The 15715-nt window shown below is 51.4% G+C and overlaps 1 protein-coding gene across 1 annotated transcript; it reads left to right on the forward strand.

The window, feature by feature from the left end:
* Positions 1-14392: 14392 nt before the first annotated feature.
* LOC135460941 (olfactory receptor 14C36-like) lies at positions 14393-15316 on the forward strand. The gene has a single exon (XM_064737915.1). It carries the CDS (start codon positions 14552-14554, stop codon positions 15314-15316), a length of 765 nt encoding a protein of 254 aa, XP_064593985.1. The 5' UTR covers positions 14393-14551.
* The last annotated feature ends 399 nt before the right edge of the window (positions 15317-15715 follow it).

Genomic DNA, 15715 nt, shown 5'->3' on the forward strand with positions numbered 1-15715 from the left:
GCCCAGATCAGCGAGGGCCAGGTTGAGCAGGAAGAAGAACATGGGCGTGTGCAGGTGGTGGCCGCAGGCTACGGCGCTGATGATGAGGCCGTTGGCCAGGAGGGCAGCCAGGGAGATGCCCAGCAAGAGGCAGAAGTGCAGGAGCTGCAGCTGCCGCGTGTCTGCCAATGCCAGCAGGAGGAAGTGCCTGATGGAGCTGCTGTTGGACATTCCTTAACTCTGGGCATTGTGGACTGTAGAAACAAGACATTGAAAAGCTGAGACCAAGCTGTTGGAATCAACCCTATAGGGCTATTTTAGGAATTCCCTTAAATCTACTTCTCTACCTGTCGGGAAACTTCACTCAATATGTTTATTCTTGAGCTTGGGTTTATGCTCCTGAGATACTGATTCACCTTATGCACTGCTCTCAGCCTGAACCCTGGGGAAGCCCAAAGGGAAAACAGGGCTCCCTCTGCCCCATATCAGTCAGACCTGCCGGTCCCCACACAGGTGCACTTTGCCCATTCCACCTCCCTGTAGTTCAGGGTGATCTAACATAAACTGAGCTTCAAAAAATAAGTGGAGTTTTTAAAGTCTCCAGTTTAAAAGTCAATTTGTCTAAGCCCTTCTCTCTTTCCCTATGCAGCTGGACAGAGAAAGATACCAAGGGTTGGTCTGGCTCTCTGCTGCCTCGAGTTGTGCCTACTGGGACCAGTTTCTCTTTACCCAAGCCTTGTCCCTGCTAGTGCTGCCAGAGCCCAGCCCAGCCCTGGGGGCTCAGCTCTGCCCTGCAGACCCCTCCCAGCACAGGGCACTGCCCAGGGGCATCTCCCTGGCAGCAGGGCCTTAAGGGCAGGCCAGACAAACAGAGATGCTGCCAGCCAAGGAGCTGCTGCTGCTGTCTGTAGGGAGAGGAGGCTGAGGAGGCACTTTCTGAGGGAGATCACAGGCCCATCTGCTGATGCCCAGGGTGACAGTGCAGGAGTGTCAGTGACACAGCCAAAGCTGACAGCCCCTTTCCCTTCCCTTTAGGAGAAAGCTGAGAGCAGCCCTGGCCATGCAGCACCATCTCCAGAGCAGGAGGAATCTGCCCTGATGGGGGTGGCTCCTTCCACCTCCAACTTCTCCCCTGCAGCGTCCATGGGGAGCTGCCAGGCAGGCTGAGAGCTGCCCCTGCCAGCTGGCACATGCCCTGGGCTGGCCAAGAGCCCTGAGGGCTGCAGGAGCTGCTCTGCAGGACAGCCCTGGGCAGCCCTGGCTGCAGCCCCAGCTTCAGCCCCTGCAGCCGTCCCTGGCAGCAGGAGCTGTCCTGCCCTGTCCCTCTGACGGTGCCCAGGGCAGCCCCGCTCTGCAGCACATCCTCCTCCTGCTCCTCCTCCTGTGCCAGAGAGAACCTGGGAGAGTCCTCCTGACACATCCCCCAGGCTGTGGGGTGTGCTGGCTTCAGGAGATCCCTCCAGGAGCACAGGGGACATTGCCCTGCACCCACACACTCACCATGCACAGGGCTGTGAAGATCTTTCCCCAAGTGAAGTCTCAGCTCAATGTCTTCCCAATCCTGATTGCCTTCAGCCTGTCTCTGCCTGGCTCCTGTCCCCTCAGTGCCTGCAGGCAGAGCCCTCAGCCCTGCTGGGCTGGGAGAGGAGCTGGTCCTGGGAAGAGCTGTTCCTTTAAAGCTCAGGAGCACAGACACAGCACAAGGACTTTAATGAGCCTCTCAGGGAATTGGTGTTGTTTACATGAGACTCAGTCCCTGAGAGAGTGTTCAGAAAACTTCTCAAGAACTGAAATTTAAATTTAGACTCCAAAGTTTATGAAGTTTAAATGGGTCCCACTGAGGGACAAGACTGAGAAAGTGTCCCCAGGTTCCAGTTAGAGCAGAACACTCTAGGAAGTGATTTATTCAAAAAATATGTCTATTGATCCAGTACCGATATCCAACTGTGAAGGACAAAGATTCTCTAACAGTTTAAAGTTACAAAGTGCATGTTTATTGCGATACCAAGCTGCATGCAGGACAGCTGCCAAATACACACTGCAATTTACAGGTGATTACAGAGTCCATTTATCTTTACAAGTATTGAATTCTCAGAATACAAATGCATAATGTCGTAGGATGACATTATGATGCTTGTATCCCCATTCATGTGTTCTGTTAATGCTGGGTATTGCGTTCTGTACCTTTAAGACTAGCTCTGAAGAGTGAAAGTTTCCTTTTGGTTTTATTATCAGCCTGGCGGGTCGTAGAGAATGCAGCTTTTGCTTTTGCTGCTTTTGCTCTTCGCTTTGCTCTCTCTCTGGGTCTTGCTTGCTTCACTACTGCTTGCTTTTGCTCATTAGCTAAACAGTCCATTTTCTTCCTGGACTGTTTCTCCTTTCCATTTTTTTTCAACCATTTTGAACCTGCTCTGGACTGGGACTTGAGCAACACTAAGAGTTTGCGTCTTTTAGCTGCAGCAGCTGCCCCAGCGCCGGAGGGACTGAGAACAGAGCGACCACCCCCGAGAGAGACTTTCTGAATTTGTAATCTTTTTCAGCGTGGTGTCATCTGGTATTGTTCATTTTGTGTGCTGGGGGGTGCTGTGCCAGTTAAATAAACAGGTTCTTTCCACTTCTCTCTGAGGAATTCTTCCCGAACCGACTGGGGGGAGGTGCCGTGTGGGTTTGTTTTTCTGGAGGGGCCCAGATTCTCTACCAAATTTGCCCTTAACCAGGACAAAATCTTGGCGCCCAATGCATGGCTCAAGAATGAGTGGAAAAACCCTGTTTTGAGTGCATTTTAGTTACCATTACTCTGTGTTCGTTTAAATCAGCTAATAGCCATCCTTTTTGAATTCATAATGTCTCTTGGCATGAAGGCTTGCATGCATTTCTAGTCCCTAGGGTTTTTTGAGACCTTAATTCCTCTATGGTCCCTAGATTTATTTTCTTATCCAGATATAGCTTTAGTATTGTCCCTAATACGTAGTTTTTATATTAGAGGGGCAGTGACCAGAATAGCTATTCTGCTGGGCTTGGTGGCAATGATTTGTAAGAATTATATAAACATGCTGGGGTCTGCTCCGGGTATGAATAGCTCATGGCTATGGTTATGCATCCAGTTTGTTAGAGGAGGAGCAGCAGGGGATGAGATTTTTCAGCCTTTGCTTTTCTCCTTCTCCTATGAATCGGTTGCATCACTAGTGCAGGATGTTCAGTTTCCCCTCAATGTTAAAGAAACAATCTTTCTGGTATTCAATCTGGTAACCTTCCTCTATACAGCCTGCTGCTTCTCTAGAATGAGGGCTGAGATTTGTAAATGGGCTGATGAGACCCCTGACTCAGGAGTAGACCTCGGTGTGGAAAATCCTAAGTGGTGTGGGAAATGGGAGGATATGGGCCAAATCCTGAAGGAATTCTCTGACCCTATGGTCTGGGATTTTCCCCATGAACAAATTCAGAACCCAGCTGAGGTGGGGAAATATCTGAAAGAGAAGTACCAGGATGAGCCTAAGGAGAGGAAGGTCATTGCAGTGAGCTGGGCCCTGGCATATGCTTATCGCACACTGCTAGATACTCTAGGGCAGCAGACAGAGGCAGGGGGGCAGGGAGATAAATCAGCAACTGTCCCAGTGACTCAGGCTGTAGCTAACACCCCAGGCTCGAAGCCAGCAACCAAACAAGATAGTGAGCCTAAGACAGCAGCTAAACCAATGGCTGTTGCTACCAGTACTAGAAGTGGGAAATACATCTAAAAAACTAATCGACCAGTGGATGATGATGGTGGTGGTACAGGAGAAGGAACTGCGATGCCTCCTGACATAAAATCAGGAGTCAAAGCAGCAGGTGCAAGATCAGATGCAAATATTGAGTCCTTTTCCCTGAAGGACCTTCGTGTCTTACAGAAGGATAACACCCAACGACCTGATGAATCCATAATTAGTTGGTTAGTCCATCTCTGGGATGCTGCAGGCGAGGCTACAATTCTGGATGGCACTGAAGCCAGACATTTGGGATCCCTGTCACAGGATCCTGTTATCAATCAAGGAATGATGAGGGGGGCTAATCCACACAGCCTCTGGGCACGGGTCTTGGACAGTGTTGCACAAAGATATCTGTGTGCAGATGATCTTTATATGCAACAAACTCAGTGGAAGACCATAGAGCAAGGGATCCAACGTCTGAGAGAAATGGCCGTGGCAGAGATTGTCTTCTCAGATGATGTAACAACTAGGAACCCAGATTTAGTACCATGCACGTCTGTGATGTGGCGAAAACTCGTACGACTCAGGCCACATGAATATGCTTCTGCCTTAGCCATCATGAAGAGGGATGAGAGGGGTGAGACTGTGCTTGACATGGCAAGGAAGCTCTGAGCATATGCAGATGCTGTACATGGCCCAACACATGCCAGAATCGCAGCAGTAGAAACACGTCTGCAGAACTTAGAGGATAAGATAGAGGAGAACCATAAGAAGCTTAGAGAGGAGATTAAAGAAGACCTTCTCCAAATTTCAGCAGTACAGATCCGAGGTTCCGGTATCCAAGGCAGACGTTTCCCAGATGGTGAGAGAAGATACACCCCACGAGCTGAGCTGTGGTTTTACCTGCGTGATTGTGGGGAAAACATGAGAAAGTGAGATAGGAAACCTACTGTTGTTCTGGCATGACAGGTGCGTGAACTGAAGGAAGCCACCAGGAGGAAAGCAGCTCCAGTTGCCCGTAGCCGAACAGCCAGGTATGATGATGATGACATGTCTGATCCCCTCGAAGGAATATCCAAAACATATGCCCAGGGAAAGAAGCATAACCAGGCGAAAAGGGGCCCTACCTCTAGCCAGGTAGAGGCCAGGGAAAATCGTGTCTTCTGGTCTGTGTGGATTCGTTGGCCTGGCACATCGGAACCACAAGAGTATAAAGCTTTGGTTGATACTGGTGCTCAGTGTAGATTAATCCTATAAAGACACAAGGGGACAGAGTCTGTTTCTATTGCTGGTGTGACAGGATGTCATGGTTTGAGCCTGGCACAGAGCCAGTGCCCCCATGAAAATGCCTCACCCTGGTGTCTGCTGTGAGATGTGACCAGGAATAAGCAAAACAGGCTCCAACTTAAACATAAAGAACACTTTATTACCTAAAACTACAGGAAAAATAGGGAAAGACTATAAGGAAAAGAAAAAAAATTGAAAACCTTACAAAAACCACTTTCCTCCTCCCCACTCCCTGACTTTCCCAATCCAATACATTCTCTCAAAAACACCAACTGCCCAGCCCGGCACGACACTTTAGTATACTCAAACTGCAGTTCATGAAGAGGAAAGGAGTCCTTCTTGTTCCATAGGCTTCTGGAAACACACTGAAACCTCGGATGCTTCCTTGTCACTTCGGCACCGCCCGGGGGAAAAAAAAAGTCCTTTTGCCGCTTGTGACATGTTCCTTCCATGCCCAGTGCTCTCACCACCGAGACATGGCCAGAGCTGCTTTTAGGGTGGTCTTTCAAGGATGCCTTGTCTCACTCCAAAAAGGCACAGTCTCTGCTTTTGGGACAACTGTCCCCCCATATTTTTCCAACCCCCTGGGGCCGGGGGGTCCTCACGAATGAACCCTCCTGGTTTTGAGGCACTGCCTCCCCTAAATGCAGTCTGTGTCACAGGAACAACTGAGTCCATGGCTACAAGAAAAAGTCCAGCCAAAAGGCCACTCCAAATCATCTCTCCCCATCCAATCATCTCCACAATCTCCGGGCCAGGTCCTTATCTTGTCTCATCTCTTATCTCCCTTCTTATTCAGCTTCGAGGAGGATTAGCATTTTTGCAAGGCCCCAATCATGCAAGAAAGGGTTAAAAGTTTTCAGTCTCTGTCTGTCCTGGGACGAGATGATACTCCCACACGTGCTGCTGCTGCGGCCGGCCGCTCTCCCTCCCCCCTTCTCCTCCTGGCTGGCTGCCATCACATTCGGTGCCGCCGGCTCTCTCTCTCTCCGGGGGGGGGGGGGGGGGGGGGGGGGGGGGGGGGGGGGGGGGGGGGGGGGGGGGGGCTGCTGCCCGATGTCTCGATGTCTCTTGGGGCTCCGCCACCCTTCCATCCTTGAAAGCCCCCTCAACCCCCACCTCTGTCCAGGCCCCAGGCCTACCGCATGGCGGCCCCTCCCCCGCCCAGCAGCAGCGGGCCGGGCGGGGGAAGAGATCTGACCTCTTCGCCCGACGATGTCCAAAAGAGGAAGTGCCAGGGCAGTGCCTTGCTTTTAACCCCTGTGTATTCTCGGAGGTGTGTCCAAACCCCACTGGCTACACCAGGTGTCAGTATGAAACCCAAAACCTTCATTGGTTTGACCACAGCTTCCCAGAATTCCCACTCCTTCCTGGTCAAACCATGACACAGGAGGATCCCAGGATTTCACTTTGGTGGAAGCTGATGTGAGCCTAACGGGAAATGAGTGGAAGAAGCATCCTATTGTGACTGGCCCAGAGGCCCCATGTATTTTGGGCATAGACTACCTTCGAAGTGGGTACTTCAAAGACCCAAAAGGACTCAGATGGGCATTTGGAATAGCTGCTGTAGAGACAGAGGGCATCCAACAATTGAACACCTTGCCTGGGTTGTCTGAGAATCCATCTGCAGTAGGATGCCTGACGGGAGAAGAGCAACGAGTGCCAATTGCCACTTCCACAGTGCATCAACGGCAGTACAGAACCACTCGAGATGCTGTGATCCCCATCCATAAGATGATCCAAGAGCTGGAGAGCCAAGGGGTAGTCAGCAAGACCCACTCACCCTTCAACAGCCCCATTTGGCCTGAGCGAAAATCTGAAGGAGAATGGAGATTGACTGTGGACTATCGTGCATTGAAAGAAGTGACTCCACCACCGAGCGCTGCCGTGCCGGACATATTAGAGCTCCAGTATGAGCTGGAGTCCAAGGCAGCAAAGTGCTTTGCCACTATAGACATTGCCAATGCATTTTTCTCCATTCCTCTGGCAGCAGAATGCAGGCCTCAGTTTGCTTTCACCTGGAGGGGAGTGCAGTACACCTGGAACCAACTGCCCCAGGGGTGGAAGCACAGCCCCACCATCTGCCATGGACTGATCCAGACTGCACTGGAAAAGGGTGAGGCTCCAGAACATCTGCAGTATATTGATGACATCATTGTGTGGGGGAAGACAGCTGCAGAAGTGTTCGAGAAAGGGAAGGAAATTATCCAGATCCTCCTGGGAGCTGGTTTTGCCATTAAAAAGAGCAAAGTAAAGGGACCAGCTTGTGAGATTCAATTCCTGGGAGTGAAGTGGCAAGATGGACGGCGTCAGATTCCTACAGATGTCATCAACAAGATCACAGCAATGTCTCCACCCACCAATAAGAAAGAGACACAAGCTTTCTTGGGTGCAATAGGTTTTTGGAGGATGCATATTCCTGAGTACAGTCAGATCGTGAGCCCTCTCTACCTGGTCACCCGCAAGAAGAACAATTTCCAGTGGGGCCCTGAGCAGCAACAGGCCTTTGTCCAGATCAAGCAGGAGATTGCTCATGCAGTAGCCCTTGGCCCAGTCAGGACAGGACCAGAGGTGAAGAATGTGCTCTACTCTGCAGCCAGCAACCATGGCCTGTCCTGGAGCCTTTGGCAGAAGGTGCCTGAGGAGACTCGGGGTCGACCACTGGGATTTTGGAGTTGAAGCTACAGAGGGGCTGAAGCCAACTATACTCCAACAGAGAAAGAAATCCTGGCTGCCTATGAAGGAGTCCAGGCTGCTTCGGAGGTAATAGGCACTGAAGCACAACTCCTCCTGGCACCCCGACTACCGGTGCTGGGGTGAATGTTCAAAGGCAAGGTTCCTTCCACTCACCATGCCACCAGTGCTACATGGAGCAAGTGGATTGCTCTCATCACTCAGCGCGCCTGTATAGGTAAACTGAATCACCCTGGGATTTTGGAGGTCATTACAAATTGGCCCGAAGGTGAGAATTTTGGTGTCACAGATGAAGAGGAACAAGAACCAGTGACACATGCTGAAGAGGCTCCTCCCTATAACCAACTGCCCGCAGAGGAAACACGCTACGCTCTTTTCACTGACGGTTCCTGTCGCATTGTAGGGATGAACCGGAAGTGGAAAGCAGCCGTATGGAGCCCCACACGACAGGTTGCACAAGCTACCGAAGGAGAAGGTGGATCAAGCCAACTTGCTGAACTCAAAGCTGTTCAACTGGCCCTAGACATTGCTGAGAGAGAGAAGTGGCCAAAGCTCTACCTCTACACTGATTCATGGATGGTAGCCAATGCTCTGAGGGGATGGCTGGAGAGGTGGAAAAAGGCTAACTGGGAGCGTAGAGGGAAACCAATTTGGGCTGCTGGTGAGTGGAAAGACATTGCTACCAGGGTAGGGAGGCTACCTGTGAAAGTCCGCCATGTAGATGCCCATGTACCCAAGAGTAGGGCCAATGAGGAACACCAAAACAATGAGTAGGTAGACCAAGCTGCAAAGATAGGGGTGTCCAAAATAGACCTAGATTGGGAACATAAGGGAGAGTTATTCCTAGCTCGATGGGCCCATGATGCCTCAGGCCACCAGGGCAGAGATGCCACCTATAAGTGGGCACGAGACCGAGGGGTGGATCTAACCATGGACAGTATTTCTCAGGTTATCCATGACTGTGAGACATGTGCTGCCATCAAGCAGGCCAAGCGACTGAAGCCCCTCTGGTACGGTGGGCGGTGGTCCAAGTACAAGTATGGGGAGGCCTGGCAGATTGACTACATCACACTGCCCCAGACACGCCAGGGCAAGCGCTACGTGCTGACCATGGTGGAGGCCACCACTGGATGGTTGGAAACCTACCCTGTGTCTCATGCTACAGCCCGGAACACCATCCTGGGCCTGGAAAAGCAAGTTCTGTGGAGACATGGCACCCCTGAGAGGATCGAGTCAGACAATGGGACTCATTTCAAGAACAGCCTTATCAACACCTGGGCTAGGGAACATGGCATTGAGTGGGTGTACCATATTCCCTACCATGCACCAGCTGCAGGGAAAGTGGAGAGGTACAGTGGACTACTAAAAACCCAGTTGAAAGCTTTGGGTGGTGGATCTTTCAAGAATTGGGAGCAGCATCTGGCAAAAGCCACCTGGTTAGTTAACACCCGAGGTTCCACCAACCGAGCAGGTCCTGCCCAGTCTGAGTCCCTGAATGTAATAGAAGGAGACAAAGTCCCAGTGGTACATATCAGAGGTTTGTTAGGGAAGACTGTGTGGATCAATTCTGCCTCGAGTACAGACAAACCCATTCGTGGGATTGTCTTTTCTCAGGGACCAGGTTGCACGTGGTGGATAATGCAAAGAGATGGAACAACACAATGTGTACCTCAGGGAGATCTGATTGTGGGGTAAGAATGATGTGCAATATCACTGTTCATTGGATGTTACTGCCATTGTCTGTACATTAAACCATACAGACATGAGATAGAAGGAAATGTGTACGAGTTGAAGATCTGGGCAAGTGGAAGATGGAGAAGGAAATGTGTAAGTGTCGAAGGGCTGAGTAAGTGATAGATGGAGCTTTAAGTGACTTAAGTGAAAAGGGGGAATCCTGCAGCTCTGTAATATAGGGCCTGGATTCAGTGGTTCAGTGTGGGGATGTGATGAAGGCATGATGGGTATTGCTTGTAATTTTGGGGGAACAGATAGAAATTTTGTATGAATAATGCATGATGTGTTGTAGTATGTTGATGATATGGGGATAAGGGGTGGAATGACCTGGGGTGACGTTATGATGCTTGTATATCCCCATTGATCTGTTCTGTGCCTTTAAGACCGGCTCTGAAGAGTGGAAGTTTTGTTTGGGTTTCTCTTATCAGGGACACAGAGAAAAGCGGTACATAGGGCTGTTTTTCACTTCCAGCTTCAACTTGCTGCTTTTGCTTGCTCTCTTTTTCTGCTCTCGCTTCTGTTCTGCTTTCTGCCTCTGCTTATTAGCTAGTTCTAGCTAAACAGTCCACATTCCTTCCTGGACTGTTTCTCCTCTCCTGTTTCTGTGACCATCTCGAACCTGCTCCGGACTGGGACCCGGGAACACCGAAGGTTCTGCTGCAGCAGCTGGCCCAGCGCCGGAGGGACTGAGAACAGAGCAACCACCCCCGAAAGAGACTTTCTGATTTTGCCATCTTTCTCAAAGTGGTGTCGGGTATTTGAACAATCGGGTATTGTTCATTTTGTGTGCTGGGGGGTGCGGGGCCAGTCAGATAAACAGGTTCTTTCCACCTCTCTCCGAGGAATTTTTTCCCGAACCGGTTGGGGGGAGGGGCTGTGTGGATTTCGCCTTCTGGAGGGGCCCTCCTTTGAAGATTCTTCCCCAAATTTTCCCTAAACCAGGACAAGAGCTTTTTTCTACTTTTTCCCCCCCCTACATTTAGCACCAATATCTGTGTTTGTCTAGGTTTAGAGCAAATTTGGGGAAGAATCTTCTAAAGGAGCTCTGGTGGGAAAAAAAAGACCTAATTGGCCCCTCCCCCCAACTGGTTCCGGGAGGAAAAAATACTTATTTGGAGGAAAGTGGAAAAAAAACCTGTTTATTAAACAATAAAATCAAAACAATATCAAACAATGAGACTCCTTGCTACTCTAAAAGAGATGACAAACTGAGAAAACCCTATCCCCGGGTTGCAGCTCACTCAGTCTCTGATCAGTCCCTCTTGTACTGGAATTGTCTCAGGCCAGGCCTGGCCCGATGGGCCACAGCTGCAGCTGCCGGTGCTCTCCTGGGTGTTCAGTCCAGAGCAGTTTCAAGAGGTCCAAAGAAAAGGGAAAAAGACCCACAGTCTAGGGAACTTCTCTGCCTCAGCTAGCTAACACTAACTAAAAAAGCAAAAGAAGATCTCTGTCCTGCTGTCTGTCCGCAGACAACACAGTCAGGAGCAGGAATGTGGAGGAGTGGAGTACAGTGGCTGAAAACAAACTATGCTTCTTCTCTCCTCTCTTTCACTCTCTGGAACACTCTTAAAGGTGCAAAACTTATTATTCAACATAAACAGAATGAGACGATTGGGGATAAAAGCATCATATGATCAACCCAGGACCACATTCTTGTAGTGAACTTTCTCACACACTTTCTGTAAATAACTCATTGTCTTGCATTCGTTTATGGAGGAGAGAGAGTTGAAGGGCTGTTGGTTTGATCAGTGTCATTGGACCTTCCAATCTGCTGTCACTTTTGGAAAACTATAAATGTTGGAGTCAGAAAATAAACTTTCCTTTTTCCTACACCTTGAGAACAGCGGTGTGTGCTTCTCTTCTTTAGTGTCCTCTAGTGACATCTGGTGACTGCCGAGGTGTACTGCAGCCTAGGCTGAGACACAGAGTCCAGATTGCCGGTGAGGTTTTATTGTCCCCCTTTCTTTGGTGCTTTGCCCGCTGTTCTGGTGGCGATAGCAACCTCTGTGGGTTTCGAGGAGGATTCCCTCATTTTGGATCTCTGGAGAGGGGTCCTGGAGTGGAAACAGATTTCCATTTCCTGGGATAGTTTTGAGAGGTTATTCTTGTGGGTCAGAGAGCAAGGGCTCTTTTCGGACTCTGTGAAGGTGTTCTCCAAGGAGGAGTGGTCTCTTGTGGGTGTCCGCCGCATGGAGGCCCTCTTTGATGATTGTACTGTAGACTTGGGATCGCTGCTGGTGCAGTGGAAAAAGTGTGAGGAGCTTTGGTAGGGGTCTGGTTCTTGTACCCCTCGGAGTTCCCAGGGGAGCCCTTCTATCTCGGACATGGACAAAGGGAAGTTTGAGTTTCTGTGCGATGTGGAGCTTTCTCCCCTGCCCTGGGACAGTGTGCTTAGGGACGGGTCCAACACAGGGGATGGCAATGGTTCCCCCGGGGTGGATTTGGCTGTGCCAGGCTCCCTTGTGCTGCTCTGCAAGTGATGCGGCTCCACGGGCTGCACCTCTCTCGGCACCCCTCCCCTCCTCCATGTCGGGGACAGGGGCCCCGCGCTGGTCTTGTCCTGTTGCAGACACCTTTTCATTAAAATCCTTTCATTAGAATTTTTCCTGCTGAAGCTGAGACCGTTCAGTAACAAGATGTAAACAATGGTTATCTGCTGCTGTGCAATGCAACAGGCAGATCCGTGATTGGTCTCCTGTGGATGTTTGGATTTACTGACTACTCACGACAGAGCTGCTCTTGCTCTCTGACGAGACAGAGATCTTTGTTATTCATTCCTTTAGATTCTATTCTTAGCTTAGCCTTCCGAGAAACCTTTTCCTTTCTATTACTTTTTAGTGCAGTTATAATGTAGTATATATATATAATAAAATAATAAGCCTTCTGATCATGGAGTCAACACTCTTGTCTCTCTCTCATCCTGAAAACCCTTGTGACCACCGTCACATCGTCGTCCCTCAGTGAGACCCATTAAAACTTCAAGAAACTATGGAGTTTAAATTTAAGTTCTTCAGAAGTTTTCTGAACACTCTCTCAGGGATTAAGTCTGATGTAAACAACACCAATTCCCTGAGAGGCTCATTAAAGTCCTTGTGCTGTGTCTGTGCTTCTGAGCTTTAAAGGAACAGCTCTTCCCAGGGCCAGCTCCTCTCCCAGCCCAGCAGGGCTGAGGGCTCTGCCTGCAGGCACTGAGGGGACAGGAGCCAGGCAGAGACAGGCTGAAGGCAATCAGGATTGGGAAGACATTGAGCTGAGACTTCACTTGGGGAAAGATCTTCACAGCCCTGTGCATGGTGAGTGTGTGGGTGCAGGGCAACATCCCCTGTGCTCCTGGAGGGATCTCCTGAAGCCAGCACACCCCACAGCCTGGGGGAATGTGTCAGTAGGACTCTCCCATTTTCTCTGTGGCACAGGAGGAGGAGAATGTGCTCCAGTGCAGGGCTCCCCATCTATGGGGACTTGTCATGAGCTCATTCAGGGCTGGGGTTTCCTGCTTGGGTCTCTGCTTTCCTGAATCTGTGCTCACACTTTTCCCTGGCTCAGCTTGGTGGCAATGGAAACTCAGCTGTGCTGGGCAGAGAAGGAGCTGAGGCTCTTAAACTATCACCCTGAGGATTCCTGGGAGCCTCAGCAAGTGCTTGCACCTGCCCAGCCTCCAGATCCATGCAGCATCACCTTTCCATGGTGCCCAGGCTGGGAGAGCTATTCTTTTATCCCTGCATGGCCCATGGACGCTGCAGGTCAGGGCTGGCCCAGGGGCTGGGCTGGGCTCTGGCAGCTCTGGCAGGGAAGGAGCCCGGGGCCACAGGAGCAGCTGGGGCTGGGACAGCTCCAGCAGCAGAGCCGTGGGCAGGGAGGGAGGGAGGCAGTGCTGAGGGAAGCCCTGCTGCAGGGCAGATGTGGCACCTGCCGGGCCTGCCCCGCAGGGCTGACACTGCCGTGAGCAGCACAGCTCTTGTGTTCCCTCGCAGCCAGCACAGCCTTCAGCCCAGGGGCTCGGGGCCCTCAGTCCCTCCTGGGCCGGCAGAGCAGCCCCAGAGATGAAGGGCATCTCAGCGGCCCTGTACCCATTCCCTGCTGACCAGGGCCTGAGGGCCACTGTCCTGCCCTGCTGCTGTCTGGCAGGGGCTGGGCAGGGCTGGCCAGGGAAAGGCTTTTCCTCAGGCCCGTCTCTCTCTCTCTCCTTTCCTTGCCCAGGTGCTGCTGGCATTGCTGAGGGGCTCTCTGCAATGGCAGTTCCAGCTGCAGGGCCAGGCCCAGCCCTTGGGCTCCTCCTGTGCAGGCTGAGCACAGCAATGGGGTGTCCCAGCTCCCTGTGCCCGGGCAGCTCTGGGCAGGGCAGCCTGGGAGGCTGGCAATGAGCCCACTCTCCTGACTCTGGGAAAGGCAGGAGCCACTTTGTGTGCCAGGGATCCCTCTGCTCTTGGCTGTGTCTCCTGGCTGTCGAGGGTAACACAGCATTTGATTTCAGAAAGGTGCAAGTGCAGGGCAGCTGGAACAGGAGAGAGGGACAGAGCAGCTCCCCTCAGTCTGCACTAAGCCTCAGACAATCTTCCTGCCTTCCTGAAGTCTCTGTTCTCACCAGGTGCAGCACAATGTCTTGTTCTGCCTCCTGCAATCCCCATCCCTTCACCCAAGCAGCTCTACTGCCTTAGAAGAAGATTCTTTATCCAAGTTGAACACCAGGGCATCCAGTCCTGGTGTTTAACTTGGATACAGAATCTTCTCCTAAGATTCTGCCCTCACTGTTCCCCTGCACTGACTGGGGGTCAGGGCTGACTCTCAGGTGTCCTGCAGGCCAAGGTGCAGCTCCTCACACAACATTGGCCAGCAGTAATCAGGGCTCCAGCAACAGAGCTGAAGGAAGGTCTCTGAGACATGGAGAGGGGGAGGTGTTTAGTGGCAGGAATGGGTCTATGAGAAAGGGCTTTGCCTTTTCTGTGAGAAATCTCCCCACAATTATCACTGTAATTCCTTCTTCAAAAGGTTCCAATGTCCGGAGACAGCAAATGTCCAACAGCAGCTCCATCAGGCACTTCCTCCTGCTGGCATTGGCAGACACGCGGCAGCTGCAGCTCCTGCACTTCTGCCTCTTGCTGGGCATCTCCCTGGCTGCCCTCCTGGGCAACGGCCTCATCATCAGCGCCTGCGGCCACCACCTGCACACACCCATGTTCTTCTTCCTGCTCAACCTGGCCCTCAGCGACCTGGGCTCCATCTGCACCACTGTCCCCAAAGCCATGCACAATTCCCTCTGGGACACCAGGAACATCTCCTACACAGGATGTGCTGCTCAGCTCTTTCTGTATGTATTTTTCATGTCAGCACAATTTTCTCTCCTGACTGTCATGTGCTACGACCGCTACGTGTCCATCTGCAAACCCCTGCACTACAGGACCCTCCTGGGCAGCAGAGCTTGTGCCCACATGGCAGCAGCTGCCTGGGCCAGTGGCTTTCTCACTGCTCTCATGCACACGGCCAATACACTTTCCCTGCCCCTGTGCCAAGGCAATGCCCTGGGCCAGTTCTTCTGTGAAATCCCCCAGATCCTCAAACTCTCCTGCTCTAAATCCTATAACAGGGAGCTTGGACTTCTTATGTTTTCCATCTCTTTAGGTTTTGCTTGTTTTGTGTTCATTGTTTTCTCCTATGTTCAGATCTTCAGGGCTGTGCTGAGGATACCCTCTGAGCAGGGACGGCACAAAGCCTTTTCCACCTGCCTCCCTCACCTGGTCGTGGTCTCCCTGTTTGTCAGCACTGGCTTTTTTGCCCACCTGAAACCCCCCTCCATCTTTTCCCCATCCCTGGATCTGTCAGTGTCAGTTCTGTACTCAGTGGTGCCTCCAGCCATGAACCCCCTCATCTACAGCCTGAGGAACCAGGAGCTCAAGGCTGCAGTGCGGACACTTATGACCGGAATATTTCAGAAACACTAAAATCAACTGTAATAAAAGTAATCATTGATACATATTGTTCCTTTTATATTGGGGGTCCTTTTTCCTTGTTTTCTATTTTTAGTATTGTCCAAAAGCAAGGTCATTGATTCTGCCATTTCCCACTTTGTTTCGCTCCACATTCACTTTGGCCCCAGACTTTGTTGATGCGGAGATGGGCTCTCTCAGAGGCTTTAGACGGAATAAGACATGTCCCAGCAAAGTTATTTGCAGAGATTCCCCTTTTGTTGCCTTCTCTGGAGCTGCAGCAGCAATGTCTGTGTGCAGAGCTGGGGGCAGATCAGTGCTGGCCCAGCAGCTGTGCCCAGCAGCAGCAGCACTTGGTGTTGCCAGTGCTGCTGCCGTGGCCCTGCCCCGCTGCCCTGGTGGCCCTGGTGTTGC

The sequence above is a fragment of the Zonotrichia leucophrys genome, unplaced genomic scaffold, assembly GCF_028769735.1.
Source record: "Zonotrichia leucophrys gambelii isolate GWCS_2022_RI unplaced genomic scaffold, RI_Zleu_2.0 Scaffold_131_126668, whole genome shotgun sequence".
In the NCBI taxonomy this organism is placed as follows: Eukaryota; Metazoa; Chordata; class Aves; order Passeriformes; family Passerellidae; genus Zonotrichia; species Zonotrichia leucophrys.

Excerpts from the sequence above, each read along its gene's own strand:
- LOC135460941 (XM_064737915.1), top strand. The coding sequence starts at position 14,552 with ATGTTCTTCTTCCTGCTCAACCTGGCCCTCAGCGACCTGGGCTCCATC.